At 44.4% G+C, this 21,176-nt stretch overlaps 1 protein-coding gene across 1 annotated transcript in view; it reads left to right on the top strand.

The window, feature by feature from the left end:
• Positions 1-2,255: 2,255 nt before the first annotated feature.
• The window catches only part of LOC141256769 (rho guanine nucleotide exchange factor 40-like), a 170,556-nt gene continuing 151,635 nt past the window's right edge, over positions 2,256-21,176 (top strand). Inside the window, exon 1 of the mRNA XM_073671194.1 lies at positions 2,256-2,460. Coding sequence (XP_073527295.1) covers positions 2,458-2,460 — 3 coding nt within the window. The 5' untranslated portion in view covers positions 2,256-2,457. The remainder of the gene's footprint in view (positions 2,461-21,176) is intronic.

Below are 21,176 nucleotides of genomic sequence, written 5' to 3'. Positions count from 1 at the left end.
AGCTCAGCTATAAAGTACAAAAAGTGAAAATACAGCTATATAAAGAAGGAAGAGACAGCTCAGCTACTGTGCAAGAAGGAAGAAGAGACAGCTCAGCTACTGTGCAAGAAGGAAGAAGAGACAGCTCAGCTACTGTGCAAGAAGGAAGAAGAGACAGCTCAGCTACTGTGCAAGAAGGAAGAAGAGACAGCTCAGCTACTGTGCAAGTATGAAAAGCAAGACTAATGTGAGGAGAGAGACAGCACACAGCTGCAACATGAGAGAAAAGATACAGCACACACAGCCATAACGAGGAGAAAGAGACAGCACACACAGCTACAACGTGTGAAAAAAAGACAGCACACATAGCTTTAACTTGTGAGGAGAAAGAGACAGCACACACAGCCATAAAGTGTGAGAAGAAAGAGACAGCACAAGTTCACAACGTGTGAGGAGAAAGAGACAACACACACAGCCAAAATGTGTGAGAAAGAGACAGCACACAGCCACAACGTGTGAGGAGAAAGAGACAGCACACACAGAGCCACAACATGAGAAAGAGACAGCACAAGGTCACAATGTGCGAGGAGAAAGAGACAACACACTGCCATAATGTGTGAGGAGAAAAAGACAGCACACACAGCTACAACGTGTGAAAAAAGAGACCGCACACATAGATTTAACTTGTGAGGAGAAAGAGACAGCACACACAGCCATAAAGTGTGAGAAGAAAGAGACAGCACAAGTTCACAACGTGTGAGGAGAAAGAGACAACACACACAGCCAAAATGTGTGAGAAAGAGACAGCACACAGCCACAACGTGTGAGGAGAAAGAGACAGCACACACACACTGCCACAACGTGAGGAGAAAGAGACAGCACAAGGTCACAACGTGTGAGGAGAAAGAGACAACACACAGCCATAATGTGTGAGGAGAAAGAGACAGCACACAGCCACAACGTGTGAGGAGAAAGAGACAGCACACACACACTGCCACAACGTGAGGAGAAAGAGACAGCACAAGGTCACAACGTGTGAGGAGAAAGAGACAACACACAGCCATAATGTGTGAGGAGAAAGAGACAGCACACAGCTACAACGTGTGAAAAAGAGACAGCACACATAGATTTAACTTGTGAGGAGAAAGAGACAGCACACACAGCCATAACGTGTGAGGAGAAAGAGACAGCACACAGCCACAACGTGTGGAGAGACAGCACACACAGCCATAACTTGTAAGAGGAAAGACAGCACACAGCTACGATTGAGGAGAAAGAGCACAGACGGCTACAACGTGAGAGCACAGTTATAACGTGTGAGAGGAAAGAGACAGCACAGCTATAACGTGTGAGAGGAAAGAGACAGCACAGCTATAACGTGTGAGAGGAAAGAGACAGCACAGCTATAACGTGTGAGAGGAAAGAGACAGCACAGCTATAACGTGTGAAAGAGACAGCACAGCTATAACGTGTGAGAGGAAAGAGACAGCACAGCTATAACGTGTGAGAGGAAAGAGACAGCACAGCTATAACGTGTGAAAGAGACAGCACAGCTATAACGTGTGAGAGGAAAGAGACAGCACAGCTATAACGTGTGAAAGAGACAGCACAGCTATAACGTGTGAGATTAAAGAGACAGCACAGCTATAACGTGTGAGATTAAAGAGACAGCACAGCTATAACGTGTAAAAGAGACAGCACAGCTATAACGTGTAAAAGAGACAGCACAGCTATAACGTGTGAGACAGCACAGCTATAACGTGTGAAAGAGACAGCACAGCTATAACGTGTGAGAGGAAAGAGACAGCACAGCTATAACGTGTGAGACAGCACAGCTATAACGTGTGAAAGAGACAGCACAGCTATAACGTGTGAGAGGAAAGAGACAGCACAGCTATAACGTGTGAAAGAGACAGCACAGCTATAACGTGTGAGAGGAAAGAGACAGCACAGCTATAACGTGTGAAAGAGACAGCACAGCTATAACGTGTGAGAGGAAAGAGACAGCACAGCTATAACGTGTGAAAGAGACAGCACAGCTATAACGTGTGAGAGGAAAGAGACAGCTCAGCTATAACGTGTGAGAGGAAAGAGACAGCTCAGCTATAACGTGTGAGAGGAAAGAGACAGCACAGCTATAACGTGTGAGAGGAAAGAGACAGCACAGCTATAATGTGTGGGAACAAACTGGCATTTCGATGCAGGAATGATGAGAGACAGCACTGAGTGAAGGTATTATAGAAGCGAGGAGAACAAATCACAGAGCCAGAGGGGCGGTGAGGGAGAAGAGGGGGGCGCTGTGCTCACCCCCTAACAGGTCCCCCAGTGTGAGCAGAGAGACACACAGAGGAAGGCAGGAGATGCTACGAGGAGACGCCAGTGAGACTGCTGCCTGAGACTGTCACCAGGAGAGCGCACTGCAGGACACCGGCACAGAGGCTCCCGCCTAGATATGTGACTACACATCCGCAGCAAGACATGGTGAGGGTGGCACTGCCCTGCCCGCCACTGTCTCACTCCTTACAGTCCGGTGTCTGTCTCTTTCCTCATCGTCTCTGCTTTCTATTCCTTTGTTTCTGTCTCGTTCCACCTCCTCCTAAAATCTGTTTTCAATTTCCACAAATCTGGGGCTCGCCTCCATGTACTTCCTATGGGGAATACTGACTTTCCGTCTAGCGGGGCTGTCTGAGGTGAGGGAGTTGTTAGTGTAGGTCAGTAGTACACCGAGGTCTGCTCCATCTGTCTCACTGCCCACAGATAACGATTGGCTCCTTATCGCTGTTGGCGTCTATGTATTCTTCCCCTGCAGCGTTATATACCGCTGACTGCTCGTCCTCCCTTTCATCCTCCGTCTCCCTCACATTACTCCTCAGCCCTCTCATCCCAGCTCTCTCTCTGCAGGAAGAAATGAGCTCACATTTAATGATTTGCAGCTGGTGTTATGGCTGAGAAAGGACACACACAGGCATGTATGGAGGGCTCACTACTCACCCTACTTTCATATGTATAGTATAGACAGTGTAGACACCCTACTTTCCCATGCATAGTATAGACACCCTACTTTCCCATGCGTAGTATAGACACCCTACTTTCCCATGTATAGTATAGACACCCTACTTTTCCATATACAGTATAGACACCCTACTTTCCCATGTGTAGTATAGACACCCTACTTTCCCATGTGTAGTATAGACACCCTACTTTTCCATATACAGTATAGACACCCTACTTTCCCATGTGTAGTATAGACACCCTACTTTTCCATGTGTAGTATAGGCACCCTACTTTCCCATGTACAGTATAGACACCCTACTTTTCAATGTACAGTATAGACACTCTACTTTTCCATGTGTAGTATAGACACCCTACTTTTCCATGTACAGTATAGACACCCTACTTTTCCATGTACAGTATAGACACTCTACTTTTCCATGTATAGTATAGACACCCTACTTTTCCATTTATAGTATAGACTCCCTACTTTGTCATGTATAGTATGGACACCCTACTTTGTCATGTATAGTATGGACACCCTACTTTCCCATGTGTAGTATAGACACCCTACTTTTCCATATACAGTATAGACACCCTACTTTCCCATGTGTAGTATAGACACCCTACTTTCCCATGTGTAGTATAGACACCCTACTTTTCCATATACAGTATAGACACCCTACTTTCCCATGTGTAGTATAGACACCCTACTTTTCCATGTGTAGTATAGGCACCCTACTTTCCCATGTACAGTATAGACACCCTACTTTTCAATGTACAGTATAGACACTCTACTTTTCCATGTGTAGTATAGACACCCTACTTTTCCATGTACAGTATAGACACCCTACTTTTCCATGTACAGTATAGACACTCTACTTTTCCATGTATAGTATAGACACCCTACTTTTCCATTTATAGTATAGACTCCCTACTTTGTCATGTATAGTATGGACACCCTACTTTGTCATGTATAGTATGGACACCCTACTTTCCCATGTATAGCATAGACACCCTACTTTCCCATGTATAGCATAGATACCCTACTTTGTCATGTATAGTATAGACACTCTACTTCCCCATGTGTAGTATAGAAACCCTACTTTTCCATGTATAATAGAATAGACACCCTACTTTTCCATTTATAGTATAGACACCCTACTTTCCCATGTATAGTATAGACTCCCTACTTTGTCATGTATAGTATGGACACCCTACTTTCCCATGTGTAGTATAGACACCCTACTTTCCCATGTGTAGTATAGACACCCTACTTTCCCATGTGTAGTATAGACACCCTACTTTTCCATATACAGTATAGACACCCTACTTTCCCATGTGTAGTATAGACACCCTACTTTTCCATGTGTAGTATAGGCACCCTACTTTCCCATGTACAGTATAGACACCCTACTTTTCAATGTACAGTATAGACACTCTACTTTTCCATGTATAGTATAGACACCCTACTTTTCCATTTATAGTATAGACTCCCTACTTTGTCATGTATAGTATGGACACCCTACTTTGTCATGTATAGTATGGACACCCTACTTTTCCATTTATAGTATAGACTCCCTACTTTGTCATGTATAGTATGGACACCCTACTTTGTCATGTATAGTATGGACACCCTACTTTCCCATGTATAGCATAGACACCCTACTTTCCCATGTATAGCATAGATACCCTACTTTCCCATGTATAGCATAGATACCCTACTTTGTCATGTATAGTATAGACACTCTACTTCCCCATGTGTAGTATAGAAACCCTACTTTTCCATGTATAATAGAATAGACACCCTACTTTTCCATTTATAGTATAGACACCCTACTTTCCCATGTATAGTATAGACTCCCTACTTTGTCATGTATAGTATGGACACCCTACTTTCCCATGTATAGCATAGACACCCTACTTTCCCATGTATAGCATAGATACCCTACTTTGTCATGTATAGTATAGACACTCTACTTCCCCATGTGTAGTATAGAAACCCTACTTTTCCATGTATAATAGAATAGATACCCTACTTTCCCATGTATAGTATAGACACCCTACTTTCCCATGCATAGTATAGACACCCTACTTTCCCATGTACAGTATAGACACCCTAGTTTCCCATGTACAGTATAGACACCCTACTTTTCCATGTATAGTATAGACACCCTACTTTCCCATGTATAGTATAGATACCCTACTTTTCCATGTATTGAATAGACAGCCTACTTTCCCATGTGTAGTATAGACACCCTACTTTTCCATGTATAGTGTAGGCACCCTACTTTCCTATGTATAGAGAGGACACACTACTTTTCCTATGTATAGATATGCAATGGTTTATCATTAAGAACTCCAGCTCTGCAGCCAGTGTTCACACAGTGCTGTTATCTGCATGTCTGAGTGTGATTTTGTCTTCTAACGAAAAATGGTTAGAAGCCAAAAAATTGCTTATTGGTTTTCCATTATGTTTGTCCACATTAGGTTTTATTTATGAGCACTAAAATTGTATTATGTGACCGCTGCAAAGTTAGTTGAAGGAATTACTCAACATGCAATTCCCTAATATGTTATTCCTGCATCTGTGCTTTGGATTTATAATTTTCAGGGCTGTGGTGAATTACAATCTGTATTCAGTTAATGGAGCCGGTGACACAAACTGGCCTTTCATATTGATTAGCTATATGAGCTTGCCGAAAAGAAGTGGCTTACAGACATCTCTGGCAGCCGCTTCTCACCCATAGCAAAATGTTGAAAACAATGTCCTATCCTTGCAATATCTGACTTTTGGATTAGGCCTCATTCAGATGTCCGTTTGTTTCATGTAAGAAAAAATAGACTCTCTTTTATCAGTTTACTGGATTCAATTTTCATGCAATTTTTATCCATGTGTCTGTCTTTACATTAAGTGCGGTATCCTTTTTTGTTGTGTGCATTTTTACCCATTAAACTGTGATAAACAGATAGCACATGGATCACATGTGATGGCATCTGAGTGCTATTCTTTGTCTTTCACAGATCCATTCACTTGAATGGGCAAGTTTAACAAGCAGATTGGATCAATAATAGATATGTCTCCATTATTTTTGCGGACTATCCATAAAAAACAGAAACAATCGGACATGTGAACAGCACCATAGACTAATATAGAAACGTGTTGTATCCATGAAAAACATGACTATGACATATCCATGAACCAGACATCTGAATGAGGCCTCAGTCATGGGACTCCATGCATAATGGATTGCTGGCAGAGCCTTACTTAGATCTATGTAATGTGTGTGGCCAGCTTCAGTCTGTTATAAATTAACCTGTATGGGCTGATGACTTTTATGTCAATCCTACACAATACAGACTTGCTATCATCTGTTCTGCTGATAGGTCTTTCCCACAGCTCTGTGGTTATTACTGGAACATGCCTGCAGCTATATAATAATACCTTTACTGTGATAAGTGATGCCTACTGATCTTGTTGGGTTTGTACAAGTCTACAGTGTAACAAAACTGGCTGAAGCTCCGTTGTTACAAGTGTTAGGAAATCCATTCTTCCTCCCATTCTCTGTCACAATAAATGGGAACAGTTCCCAGAGATGGCAGTAAGAGGACATTGGAGAAAGTTTTACATGTTTCCTCTTTGTAGATCTGTTCCTAATTTTGGAGACTTAAAATGGAAGGGAGAATGGACTTATTAAATAACCACTTACCATGTTCTGGTGGCTGTAGTCTTATAGTGAAAGATTTATAAAAATCCTGTTCACACATTGTAGCACAGTGATGTACACACAACGTACTAGGTTTGTGAAAACATACTGCGTGTATTTTTTAATTTTTTTTTCAACAATAGCATATTTTATCCATGTGGTTTGATGTACTCCAATTGAGTAAAACTGATAGGCTGTGTGCCCACGTAGCATTTTTCAAGCGTATATGCTGCGGAATTTCCGCAGCGTAAACGCTTGAAAAACGCATGTATATCCGCACCCCATGTTCCCCAATGGGATTCCGCAAGTTCTATGCACATGCTGCGGATTTTTCCGCAGCGTTTATGCCGCGTTCAAAAATCCGCAGCATGTCAATTAATTTTGCGTTTGCGCAAGCGGAATTGCCTTTGTCCAATGCATAAAAAACGCAAGGCAATTCCGCATGTGGAAAACGCGTGATAAACGCGCGAAAAATGCGCGATAAACGCGTGCGGAATTCCGCATGCGTTTTTCCGGGAGAGGACTTGCATTTATGCAGCAGAAATTTTCTGCTTCATAAATGCAACGTGGGCACATAGCCATATTGTGACTTTTACATGCAAGGCTATGTTCAGACCACATTTTACAGTAAGTCCCTTGTTGAACATGTATGCAGGCAAAAGATCATGATGTATATGGTAAACAGAGGCTCTGACTGATGTTTATCAGTGGCTTCTGTCAGCCATAGGCTCTTCAGATCTACAGGTGCATCTCACTAAATTAGAATATCATCAAAAAGTTAACCCTTTCGCAACCTTGAGTTTTGTCGTTTTTGCATTTTCGTTTTTTGCTCCCCTTGTTCCCAGAGCCATAGCGTTTTTATTTTTTGGTCAATATTGCCATTATTTTTTGCGGGACGAGTTGTACTTTTCAACGCCATTACTAGTTTTACCATATCGTGTACGGGAAAACGGGAAAAAAAAAAATCCAAGTGCGGTGAAATTGCAAAAAAAGTGCAATACCACAGTTGTTTTTTATTTATTTTTTTACCACGTTCACTGAATGCTAAAACTGACCTGCCATTCTTATTCTCCAGGTCATTACGAGTTCGTAGACGCCAAATATGTATAGGTTCTTTTTTATTTAAGTGGTGAAAAAAAATTCCAAAATTTGGTAAAAAAAAAAAATAGTGCCATTTTCTAAGACCTGCAGCGTCTCCATTTTTCGGGATCTGGGGACAGGTGAGGGCTTATTTTTTGCGCGCCGGGCTGACGTTTTTATTGATAACACTTTGGGGTAGATCCGATGTTTTGATTGCCTGTTATTGATTTTATTGCAATTTTGCGGCGACCAAAAAACGTAATTCTGGCGTTTAGAATTTTTTTCTAGTTACGCCGTTTACCGTTCGGATTAATTATTTTTTTATATTGATAGATCGGGCGATTCTGAACGCGGCAATACCAAATATGTCTATGTAGGGTTTTTTTTTTAATATTTTATTTTGAATGGGGCGAAAGGGGGGTGATTTAAACTTTTATATTTTTTTATATTTTTAAAAACTTTTTTTTTCACTTTTTGCATGCTTCTATAGTCTCCATAGGAGACTAGAAGCAGCAACTGTCCGATCGCCTCTGCTACATACAGGGGATCAGCAGATCCCCTGTATGCAGCAGAAATGGGCCTGTGCTATGAGCGCCGACCACTAGGTGGCTCTCATAGCGACCAGCTCATGACAACAGCTGGCGTCTGCTGCAGACCCTGGGTTGTCATGCCTGCCCATCGGTGACCCCCAATCACGTGACGGAGGTCGCCGATGAGCGGGGCTTAGGACGCACTTCCCGGAAGCGCGCGTTAAATGCCGCTGTCGGAGATTGACAGCGGCATTTAACATGTTAACAGCCGCGGGTGGATCGCGATTCCACCCGCGGCTGTTGCGGGCACATGTCAGCTGTAATAATCAGCTGACATGTGCTCGGTTCAATGAGGGCTCACCGCCGGAGCCCTCACTGAACCGGGGGAGGTAGCCTGTGACGTACTAAGACGTCACAGGTTGTAATTTATTTCAGTTCTCCAATACAAAAAGTGAAACTCGTATATTATACAGAGTCAGTACAAACAGAGTGATCTATTTCAAGTGTTTATTTCTGTTAATGTTGATGATTATGGCTTAGGCTGTGTGCCCACGATGCGTTTTTTAAGCGTTTCCGCAGCGGCAAAAACGCTGCAGAAACGCTTAAAAAACGCATGGTAGAAGGCCTGCCATGTTCCCTAATGATAATCCGCATGTGCTGTGCACATGCTGCGGAAATTTCCGCTGCGGATTATCATTGCGGAAAAAAACGCAGCACGACCAATTTTGCTTAAGTGCTGCGTTTTCGGCGCCATTGACTTGCATTAGAACGCGCCAGTTCTGCATTTGTACTTGCGTAATTGGCGCGTTCTAATGTGCGGATGGTACCCGGGTGTGGAGGACAGGAGACTCTCCTCCACACCAAGGTACCATTAAAAACTGTAAAAAAAAGAATAAAATAAAAAATAAAGATTATATTCACCTTCCGACTGCCCCCGGACTCCTTCCCTGTGCTTGCCTACAGATCGCGCAGGACTGAAGGACCTGCGCTGACGTCACAGTCATGTGACAGCGGGTCCTTCAGTACAGCGTACCGCGATCTGCCGGCAGCCAGCACAGGAGCGCAGCAAGACTGCAGGGGCCATCGGAAGGTAAGTATAGGTTTATTTTTTATTTTTTTACATTCTTTCGGGTCACACTATCTAAATCCATGCCGTTTGCATGGATTTATATAGTGTGACCGAGTTGTCAAGCACTTTCCAAGTGATGCTAAAAGCGCTTGGAAAGCGCTTGACACCCGCATGCGGAAATGCTAGTGAAGAACGCTTTATTTCCGCATGTCCCTGGCAGGAAAACGCATGTACAATCCACATGCTTTTTTTTTCTGCCAGGGAAATGCAGAAACGCTCAGGAAAAATCCTGAGCATTTCTGCATCGTGGGCACATAGCCTCACAGCAAATGAAAACACAAAAGTCATTATCTCAGTAAATTAGAATACTGTATAACAACAGCTTGAAAAATGTTTTTGAAATCTGAAATGTTGGCCTACTGAAATGTATGTTCAGTAAATGCACTCAATACTTGGTTGGGGCTCCTTTTGCATCAATTACTGCATCAATGCGGCGTGGCATGGAGGCGATCAGCCTGTGGCACTGCTGAGGTGTTATGGAAGCCCAGGTTGCTTTGATAGCGTAGATCCTCTATGGGGTTAAGGTCAGGCGAGTTTGCTGGCCAATCAAGCACAGTGATACTGTTGTTTTTAAACCTGGTATTCGTACTTTTGGCAATGTGGACAGGTGGCAAGTCCTGCTGGAGAATGAAATTTCCATCTCCAAAAAGCTTGTTGGCAGAGGGAAGCATGAAGTGCCCTAAAACGTCCTGGTAGACGGCTGCGCTGACTTTGGTCTTGATAAAACACAGTGGACATACACCAGCAGATGACATGGCTCCTCAAACTATCACTGATTGTGGAAACTTCACACTAGACCTCAAGCAGCTTGGATTGTGTGACTCTCCACTCTTCCTCCAGACTCTGGGAGCTTGATTTCCAAATGAAAATTGGAACTCTGGGACCCTGTGGAGTGTGTCAATGACTGCCTTCTGGACATCTGTCAAGTCAGCAGTCTTCATGATTGTGGAACCTACTGAAACAGACTAAGGGACCTTTTTAAATGCTTAGGAAGCCTTTGCATGTGTTTTTGTTAATTATTTTAATTTACTGAGATAATGACTTTTGTGTTTTCATTGGCTTTAAGCCATAATCATCAACATTAACAGAAATAAACACTTGAAATAGATCACTCTGTTTGTAATGACTCTACATAATATGAGTTTCACTTTTTGTATTGAAGAACTGAAATAAATTAACTTTTTGATGATATTCTAATTTAGTGATATGCACCTGTATGTTGAAAGCATCTGACGCGCCCCTGGGCCTGTGTCGCGCTGTGTTGCGCACGCGGGAGCTTACCCGGAGCCGGATCTCTTGAGGGTTGTAGTCTCGTGGCGGTGACCCGGTCCGTGCCCAGGGAGTCAAACTGGACGGCAGTAGATGTAGTACGACTACGCCACCCGTTGAATGCAGCTTATGGAGCTGCCGCTGCAGGACAGTCCGCTGAGGCCGGTGGATGGATGGTGCAGCGGGGATGGTATAACCCCCAACGGGAGGGGTATGGCCTCAGGGCAGCCGACGTGGATGATGGGGGTAGCAGGAACCACTCAGAGACGGTGCGGTGTAATTCAGGGTCTTTACTGGTAACAACGATAGACCCTCCCGGAGTACTTGCTAGCGAACGGGGCCTGGTCAGTCCTTGAGCAGATGGGATCTCCCCTGGCCAGGCGGAGTTGTAGGCCTCCCAAACTGACTGTACTCTTCTGGCTACCTTGCTAGAAGCGGATATAAGTAGCCCACGTCCCTGAGTGTACCGTGTGGTGCTCACCCGTATGGCCGGTGACTCGGGGCCTTCTAATGGCTTCCGCTCCACGATGGCGGTGCTGGTCCCACGCGTGTGACCGTGCCTTCGGGCTTCTTGGCCAGAGGACCTGAAATCCCCTGCCTGACGGATTCTGCTGCTGGGTAGGAATTAGTCCCCACAGCCTCGGACTCCGGGTCCGGTAAGAAATCTTCTCAGTCAGGGCGAGCTCTGCAGCTGCCAGCCCCTGACTCGTAGTAGTATTGCTACCACTGAGCTTCTGCTGTTTCTTCCTATGCTGCTTCTTGTCTCTACTCTCCTTGACTGCTCACCCTGCTTCAGCCCCGGGTTTATATAGGGGAAGTTCTTCCCCTCCCAAGACTGGGCAGGAGGTGTGGCATGCACAGGATCCCTGACCAAAGGACCTCCCACCTGCTTTCAGTCAGACATAATATCTCTATCACTGTGGCAACCAGACCCCTGGGGTGTCACACATCTGTCACAGATTCTGCCGAAATATCAGACTAAATTTTTTACCCCATGAAATGTCGGCCACCATAATAAAAACCTGCTAGATCTCACTATACAAAGCAGGGTCCATTGGCCATTTCAGGGGTTCAACTTTACCGTTAATTTAGTTGTTCTGTCCCTGTGATAGAACAGAACAATGGAATTAAATAACATTGATGTACACAGGGCCTTATAATGATTGCAGTTCCTGTTAAAGCAGTTCTAAGAACTTTTCCTAGAATTGCTGTATTAGGGCTCGCTCCCACTTGCAATTAAATCGGACAAGTATGATGCGCCCCCTGGGCCGTGGGGTACTCGGTAGCCGGGCCGGTCGGTGCTGGGGATGTCACGGTGGCAGTGCCCCGGTCCGTGACCCAGGGTGGTCAATTAAAGGAAAAGGAAAAGGGGAATAAAGTTTTTGGAGAATAATGTTTGTGACGCCACCTGTGGTATGCCGCTGCGGTGCAGATCCACTGGAGCTGATGGTGACGCATCAGAGTTGGTTCAGCTCTCCACAGGCAGAGCTAAGCTCCAGGGCAGTATATGATGAATTGTGGAGGTAGATGTTGTTGGTGCGGTGTAATGCAGGGCTGAGAGCGCAGATAATGACCAGACAACAAATTACTGGCGGTTTCCTCTATTTTTACATGCGGTTTGTCAGAGCAGACCGGGGCACAGGCAGTAGCTGGTAGTGGAAGTCCGGGCGGCCTGGAAGCAAGTTGGGGATCCACCTCGCCAGGTGGAGTTGTAGGCCTTCCCTCTGTGCTATTCTCTTTGGCCCTGCTGCTTGAAGCTATGCTGCGGCCCTCGTCCCTGAGTAAACCTCTTTTTCCTCACCCGTATTGCAGGCAGCTCGGGCCTTCCTCAAGTGTCGCTCCCACGTGGCGGTGCTGGGCCCTATGATGCTGCTGAGCCGCCGGGCTTCTGGTGGGGCCAGGAGACCTGCAGTCTCCTGCCCTCCGGTTTTAGCTGCTGGGCTTTCAGTGCCCCACAGCCACGAACTCCGGTGTCCGGTTCCTTTGGACTTCTCTCTTGGGTGAGCTTATCCACAGCTCCCTTCCCCAGGTCCTTCCTTGTCGCTCTCCTGTCTCCAACTCTCTTCAACTCACTCTCTCTAACCCCGCCTCCAGATTCCAGTTTAAAGGGGAGGAGCTCCTCTTTCTGGTCTGGAGCCAGGAAAGTGTTGGATGCTGGTATACCTAATTAGGGGACCCCTCCTTGCTTCTAGGCATGGCATCACCCCTTGTGAGGGAGGCAATGCCACTGTGGCAACCGGATCCCTGGGGTGCCACAAATGCAGTCCAATTAAAAATCGGATTGCATTCGTACCAATTTAATCCTATGCTTGTGTTCTCAATGGCGTGTTTTTTTCCTGCTCCAATCAGACAGAAAAAAAAAACGCAGCATGCGGCGATTGCATGTGGAATTTGGATCGCACGCACCCATATAAGTCTATGGGTGCATATGAATCATCGCACTGCACTCGGATATCCCTACGACGCCAGCAACAGAGGAGATGGAGAAATTAATTTCTCAGTCTCCTCCGCAGCTGTGCTGTGATCCTCTCATGCAAGAGGATCGGAGCACAGAGCACTGACACTCGGTTCCCGTTCGCAGCAGAGCAGGAGCCGAGCGTCATTAGCATTTCGCATCCGATGCTCTCTCATCGGATGTGATTTGCTAGTGTGTCTCCAACCTTAAAGAGATTGTCCAGTTTCGAAAAGACATTTCCGAACAAGGGGGCTCAGATTTAAAGGTGCTCTCTAAGAATGTAATGAAATGGCCCCTGTCATATAATTCAAATAGCTTCCCATTTTATTCACAAACCCATCCTGTGTCTCAACTGACATAGGAGCTATATTGTAAGCACACATACCGGAGCTGCCACAGAAAGGCTGTGACAGCAGTAGAAATACATTTTCCCCTCAGCTGACTAAGCTTTGAGGACTGAGGCTGGAGAAAAAAATCATTTGTGATCAGTCAGCCAAGGAGATTAATTTCTTTTGATGTGGAGAATATTTATTTCTTCTGATATCACAGCCTTTCTTCTCAGCTCACTGAGGTAAGATACTGGTCTTCTGTCAGTCCAGTCACAGGATTTGGGAGCAGTCCATTTTATACATTTTTGGAGAACCCCCTTTAAAGCCATCAAAAAGTGGCCAGTTTTTGCTCTCCTTTTATTCTTTCTGCTTCCGAGTATTTTTTTTTCTTACATCTGCAATACTGTTTGAGAGATGTGAGCATTTTTATTTAGTGCACCCAATATGCTAAATTTGATAGTCTTTACAAGGGGGCATTGCTTACAGGGTAATTATGCTGAGCAGCCTAAAGGCACAGCCCCAGAGAATCCTTTAAGTAATTTTAACCATAAGAATTAGCTCAAAATATAATGTCCAATATCTCTGCAACCGTGCAATCATGTTTTTCTCTGAAACACTGCAGCATTTCAGAGTTGAACATACAGTCATGGCCAAAAGAATTGAGAATGAGACAAATAGTAATTTTTCCAAAGTTTACTGCTTAATTTTTTGTAATGGCAATTTGCATATACTCCTGAATGTGAAAGAGTGATCAGCTTAACAGCAATTACTGTACTTGCAAAGTCAATATTTGCCCAGAAAATGAACTTTAACCCCCAAAACACATTTCAACATCATTGCAGTCCTGCCTTAAAAGGAGCAGCTAACATCGTTTTAGTGATTGATCCATTAACACAGGTGTGGGTGCTGATGAGGACAGGGCTGGCGATCAATCAGTCATGATTAAGTAAGAATGACATCACTGGACACTTTAAAAGGAGGCTGGTTCTTGGTATCATTGTTTCTCTTCAGTTAACCATGGTTATCTCTAAAGAAACACGTGCAGCCATCATTGCACTGCACAAAAATGGCCTAATAGGGAAGAGCATCGCAGCTACAAAGATTGCACCTCAGTCAACAATCTATCGCATCATCAAGAACTTCAAGGAGAGAGCTTCCATTGTTGTCAAAAAGGCTCCAGGGCGCCCAAGAAAGACCAGCAAGCGCCAGGACCGTATCTTAAAACTGTTTCAGCTGCGGGATCGGACTACCAGCAGTGCCGAGCTTGCTCAGGAATGGCAGCAGGCTGGTGTGAGTGCTTCTGCACGCACTGTGAGGCGGAGACTCTTTGAGCAAGGGCTGGTTTCAAGGAGGGCAGCAAAGAAGCCACTTCTCTCCAGAAAAAACATCAGGGACCGACTGATATTCTGCAAAAGGTACAGGGAGTGGACTGCTGAGGACTGGGGCAAAGTCATTTTCTCTGATGAATCCCCTTTTCGATTGTTTGGGACATCTGGAAAACAGCTTATTCGGAGAAGAAGAGGTGAGCGCTACCACCAGTCTTGTCTCATGCCAACTGTAAAGCATCCTGAAACCATTCATGTGTGGGGTTGCTTCTCAGCCAAGGGAATCGGCTCACTCACAGTCTTGCCTAAAAGCACAGCCATGAATAAAGAATGGTACCAGAATGTCCTCCAAGAGCAACTTCTCCCAACCGTCCAAGAGCAGTTCGGCGCCCAAAAATGCCTTTTCCAGCAGGATGGAGCACCTTGCCATAAAGCAAAGGTGATAACAAAATGGCTCATGGAACAAAACATAGAGATTTTGGGTCCATGGCCTGGAAACTCCCCAGATCTTAATCCCATTGAGAACTTGTGGTCAATCATCAAGAGACGGGTGGACAAACAAAAACCAACAAATTCTAGCAAAATGCAAGCATTGATTATGCAAGAATGGACTGCTATCAGTCAGGATTTGGTCCAAAAGTTGATTGAGAGCATGCCAGGGAGAATTACAGAGGTCTTGAAGAAGAAGGGGCAACACTGCAAATATTGACTTGCTGCATTAACTCATTCTAACTGTCAATATAACCTATTGTTACTCATAATATGATTGCAATTATATTTCTGTATGTGATATAAACATCAGACAAACACTAATAAAAACCAGAGGCCAGCAGATCATGTGAAAATATAATTTTGGTGTCATTCTCAAAACTTTTGGTCATGACTGTATATGACTGAAATCATGCAGCCTGTGCCTGGTATATGCTGCCCGTGGATCAGGCTGCATGCATCATCAGCTGTCACGTTCCCTTTAAGGCCACGGCCCCATTATCAGTATTTGGTCAGTATTCGGTCAGTATTTTTTCTCAGGAGTGGGAGACAAAACCAGGTGAGGAACAATCAGAGAAAAGGTATAATAGAAACAAGTCACCAATTCTGCATTTATCACCCACTCCTGGTTTTGGCTCCCACTCCTGAGAAAAAATACTGACCAAATACTGATAGTGGGGCCATGGCCTAAGAAGGAAAATACAGCTATTATTGCAATATAAAAGCTGTACAACTATTTGCCTCCTTTGATGTTGCATGGTCCTGTACAGCACACTGCAGCCTTTTGTGAACCTGATGCTAGGGACAACAAGGTACAACAGAATGCAAAGTCATAAATATCATATTTGTGTTCCTTCTAGTATTGCTCAGTGACCCATATGCAATGTCTAGTGGGGACTTTTATTCACAATGCTGAAAACAAAGATTAGTGAGAGATCCACGTCTGTCTCCTGCCTATTTTGGCTTGCATATTTTTGTTTTTTAAGTTCACTTAAGTTCCGATCAGTAGTTTGCTAAAATTTGGACAAAAGCTAGATATTTTTTTTGGTGGAGATATAACAGGAAACAGCTGGGCCAGCAGGGAGGGATTGAGACACCAATGTAACAGCAGGCTGAGTATGATCCTTATACAACTCTGTCTAAATATACAAAAGCCAGTTACCAAGGCCTCACACACAAGTCTTTTTGCACATGCAGTATCCAGTTACACAGTATACTGGGGTTTCTGCATAAACTAAACTCAATCACAAGACCTCATTGTTATACCACTCTGTGTGTGTAGCTTAATATCCTTAGCATTGGCCTAGGTTTACATAGCTTCTTAAAAGCATGCCAAGGTTTTGTTTTTTACTCGTAGATTTAGGGTTTTTTCACATTAACATATAAATCAGACGAGTGCAATGCGGCAAAAAAATCGCATTGCACTCTGACCAATGTTATTCAATGAGTCAGTTCTGATCTGTGAGTTTTTGATCAGCTGTAATCTGGCTGAGGAAAAAAATCGCAGCATGCCTCGAGTGGCCTCGTATATCGGACAAGACTCGGCAATGCAAGTCAATGGGTGTGAGAAAAAATATGTGACGCGTCCCCTGGGCCGTGGAGTGCTCGGTAGCCGGGCCGGTCTATGCTGGGGATGTCATGGTGGTAGTGACCCGGTCCGTGACCCAGGGCGGTCAATTAAAGGAAAAGTAAAAGGGGAATAAAGGTTTTAGGAATAATGTTCATGACGCCACCTGTGGTATGCGGCTATATGGGGCTGGAATTGGTTCAGCTCTCCACAGACAGAGCTAAGCTCCAGGGCAGTAAATGATGAATTGTATGAAGTGGATGTTGTCGGTGCGGTGTAGTGCAGGGCTGGTGATGGCACAGCAATTATTCAAGGACACAGTGGGGTGCAGTCTTCAGGTTTTACTCACAGTTGTTCAAGACTCCAGGTTACAGTTACCGGTGTGTAACCGCCCACGTCGTCCTGTGTCCTCCGGGGTAGGGGTCCAGCAAACCCTCAGGTATCTCAGGAGCACTTACACGGGACCCCGTTCTATGTACCTTTCTTGGTCGTCTCACTGCGCTGGCTCTCACCCTCCTGCCCTGCGCCTCACAATCAGTGTCCCAAGCCAGTGGCCTCGGGCCTTGTTGGACAACGTGCAGTCCCCTGGACCCTATGTGGCCACCTTTTCAGCGATGTAATTGTGGGTTTTGGCTGCAACACCTTGAAAATGCTGCAGCCTCCGGTTGGCTAGCTGAGCCTGGTTGTTCTCCACTAGTTTTGGGGCCGGTCCCCTTCTGCGGCCTGATCCCTCCATGTCAGCGTGAATTCGGGTGCATGGGTGGCCTCTGCACTCGCCGTGCCCCTGGGATCCCTTCTGTCTTCCTGGAGCCCTCCTCACTCTCCTCCTGGGCCTCTCTCACTAGGCCCGCCTCCCCTCACTCTACTGAATTCCTGCTCCAAGCACTGGAGCCAGAAGCATGGACCTTTCTGCACTGCTCTCCTGAGCAGGACTGGACCCTTCTAGATGTTTCTCTCTGTCTTTTATACCCTTTCTGTCTGTGCTCCACTGAACTTCTTCCTCCACCCACACCCACTACATGGTTCCCCCTCTCTTGGTTCCCCCCCTTCCAGCCAGGGACAGGGCTCAGCAGTGAACAAGTCTATCTTGCCCCTCCTGCTGGTCTGGAGTGGTGTAGTGTTGGATGTAGATGTGTGGGTCCCGGGTAGTACTCCCTCCTTACCTGAGTGTGGGGTACCACACCTCTGGGTGAGATGCAGTACCTCTGTGGCAACTGGACCCGTAGGGGCGCCACATATGCACTGCACGCGACCATGCGTATGCCGTCCGATTTTTACGCATACATCTCAAAGGAACCATGAAATTGCATCAGCCAAACACAGGAAGTTCACAGCCAGAACTCTGAGAATAGATAAATAGAATAGATAGCTATCCTGCAGATTTATAATTTCACAAGCCCCCTAAATATTATAAACTTGCTCCCTTTAGTGCCTTTTTTATGTGGAGTTTATTGCTGAGCTTTTTAGGCTTGTTTAACCTAATAAATAAATAAATGAAAAAAACTATGTGGGATTCCCCATAGTTTATGAAACCAGCAAAAGGTAAAGCAGACAGCTGTGAGCTGATATTATCAGTCTGGGAAGGCGTCTGGTTATTGAGCCCTTCCCAGCCTTAAAATACTAGCTCGCAGCTGCCCCAGAAGTGGCGCATCCTATTAGATGCACCAATTCTGGCAATCTGTCTTCACTCTTCCCGATTGCCCAGGTGTGTTGGCAATCAGGGTAATGGTGTTAGTAATGGAGCGATGTCGATCAGACACCCCCAATACTAACTCAGTAATAAAAAAAAAAAGTACACACAAAAAATACTTTGTTTGAATAAACACTCTCCCACACTTGCCCCCGTACACCAATTTATTAAAAAAAACAAACAAACAAAAAAAACAACCCATGCAGATCCGATGTGGTCCCGGGAAGCTGACGTAGTCCAGAGAATGCAACGTAGCCCACAAATGGAAACCTGAAAAACATAAAAAGAGAGAAAAAAAACAAGACACTGTCCCTCGTTCACCACTTTATTAGAAAGCGCAGCGTGAGCCGGGAGTGGCTCCTGGTAAAAGACTATGGAGCCTCAGAATGAGTCTCCATAGGCTTTTAACGAAGAAATCAGGGAACATCGAGGGAAGCACTGTAGTACGTTGGACTGGCGTGGGACCCTTATTTTCTAATAAATTGGTGAACGAGGGACAGGGTCTTGTTTTTGTTTCTCTCTTTTTATGTTTTTCAGATATCTATTTGTGGACTACATTGGATTCGGTGGACTACATCAGACCTACATGGGTTATTTATTTATTTTTTAATAAATTGGTGAACCAAGGAAAGTGTTGGGGAGTGTTTATTTAAATAAAGTATTTTTTTGTGTGTATTTTTTTTTTGGATTACTAGGTTAGTAATGGGAGTGTCTGATAGACACCTCTCCATTACTAACACCAGGGCTTGAAGCCAGCTGAGATTTTGGACAAATAACAAATGACAAGCCCCATTACCCCAATTGCCACCGCACTAGGGCAGTTGGGAAGAGCGAAGGCAAAGCGCCAGAAATGGTGCATCTAATGTGATGCGCCACTTCTGGTGCAGATGTGGACTGGTATTTTTAGGCTGGGAAGGCCCAATAATCAGGGACCTTCCCCGTCTGATAATAGCAGCTCACAGCTGTCTGCTTTAGCTTGGCTGGTTTCATAAAATAGGGGGACCCCATGTCATTTTTTTCATTTTATTTATTTGGTTAAACAAGCCTAAAAAACTAGCATAAACTCCACTTGAAAAGGACTAAAGGGTGCAATTTTATAATATGTAGAGGGCTTTTGAAATTATATATCTGCAGGATAGCTTTCTATTCTATCTATCTATCTATTTATTATCCATCTACTAGCAAAATACCTGCGGCTTCGCTTGCAGAAAATGATATGCTAAATTGTTGGTTACGCTTGCTAAGATTAAATTTTCAGTTTCACCCTAAAGTTGACATCTTCAGCTTTTAAAATAATTTTTTTCAGCTCTTCTTTTTTGTTAGTTTGGTGTTGACTGGTTTATTTTTACAAATTGTCGTAACACTGAGGCAAAGAACAACTACTTTTTTAATTGATTTTTATGAAATATTAAAATATATTCTCCTTTCACAAACACATAAAAAATTAAGAGGGGGACAGCATAGTGCAACCCTTGACCCCCCTCTCCTCAGTGTAACCCATCAGTGGTTAATGGAAAAAGGAGTAAGATTGATTTACAGACATACAGCTGTCTATTGTTGTGCTTTTTGGTAAACAACGTTTTTCGTTTTTCCTTCACGTGCATATAGGAAAAGATTTTTGGGGTTACTAGAGCAAGCAACGTTGGGATTGACCATGTGAAAAACACAGGCTCTCCAAATTAATGAGTAACGATTCCAAGTTAAACATTTTTGCTTGACAATGTTCGCCTATTACGTCCATTTTGCTATTACGACTTTCAGATGTGACCTATAGTCCTAAATTGGGACATAGTGAAACGCTTCAAATTTCAAATTCAAGTCAGCCTGCCTATGTCTTTGCGTAAGTTGAATATGTTTGCCTTGATTCAGTCTGTCTCATCCGTTTCTCCTGAAGACGACGTTCCCGGTGTTAAGATGTTTCAGCTGCCTTTGATTCAGCCTGTTCCATCTGTTTCCTTTCAAGCTGCGACTCGCATATTTCAGTTGTCTCAGGTGTTTGAGACAGTTTTGCTTTCTTAGCTTTTGGATGAATTTGGCCAACAGATGACCGTTTTTTGTGCGGCATTTTAATAACAGTCCTTAGTATTATGACCCTTAGTAATCACCTCACACTGATCAGAGATCTGATAGGTGAATCTACATATAAAGCAAAAAATGTGTGACTGCCTCACAGTCAGACTGTTCTAGTTGTCCATAGCAACCAATCAGAGCTCAGCTTTCACTTTACCTCAGCAGCTTCAATGGTAAAAGCTACACTCTGGGTGCTTTGGTCAACCAGAATGATCTTACTGTGAGGCAATTCTCATACATGAGGCCCCAGTTACTTCTGCAGTGGCTATAGGCAACCAGAACGATCTTACTGTGAGGCAATTCTCATAAATGAGGCCCCAGTTACTTCTGCAACAGCTGTTGCAATAAATACAGACTTTAGAGCGACTTATCAGGTTGCCCCACCTTAGTGACTATATGGTTGCTGCCCTTTTAAGAGCGACTCTTTAGGCGCTGTCGATTTTATTTTATAAGACCCTTTGGTCAAAAACTGTGGTTTTGCATTCAACACACAGACACCCATTTTCTCCTTTATTTCTATAGAGCCTAAATATAGAGGTGGGGGAGACAAATATTGTAAAGGATGG

Source organism: Phyllobates terribilis, unplaced genomic scaffold, assembly GCF_046119375.1.
Source record: "Phyllobates terribilis strain yellow unplaced genomic scaffold, ASM4611937v1 Scaffold_1__5_contigs__length_1240528914, whole genome shotgun sequence".
Classification (NCBI taxonomy): Eukaryota; Metazoa; Chordata; class Amphibia; order Anura; family Dendrobatidae; genus Phyllobates; species Phyllobates terribilis.
Note: the sequence above shows the minus strand (reverse complement) of the source record. Positions and strands in the feature narration are given on the sequence as shown.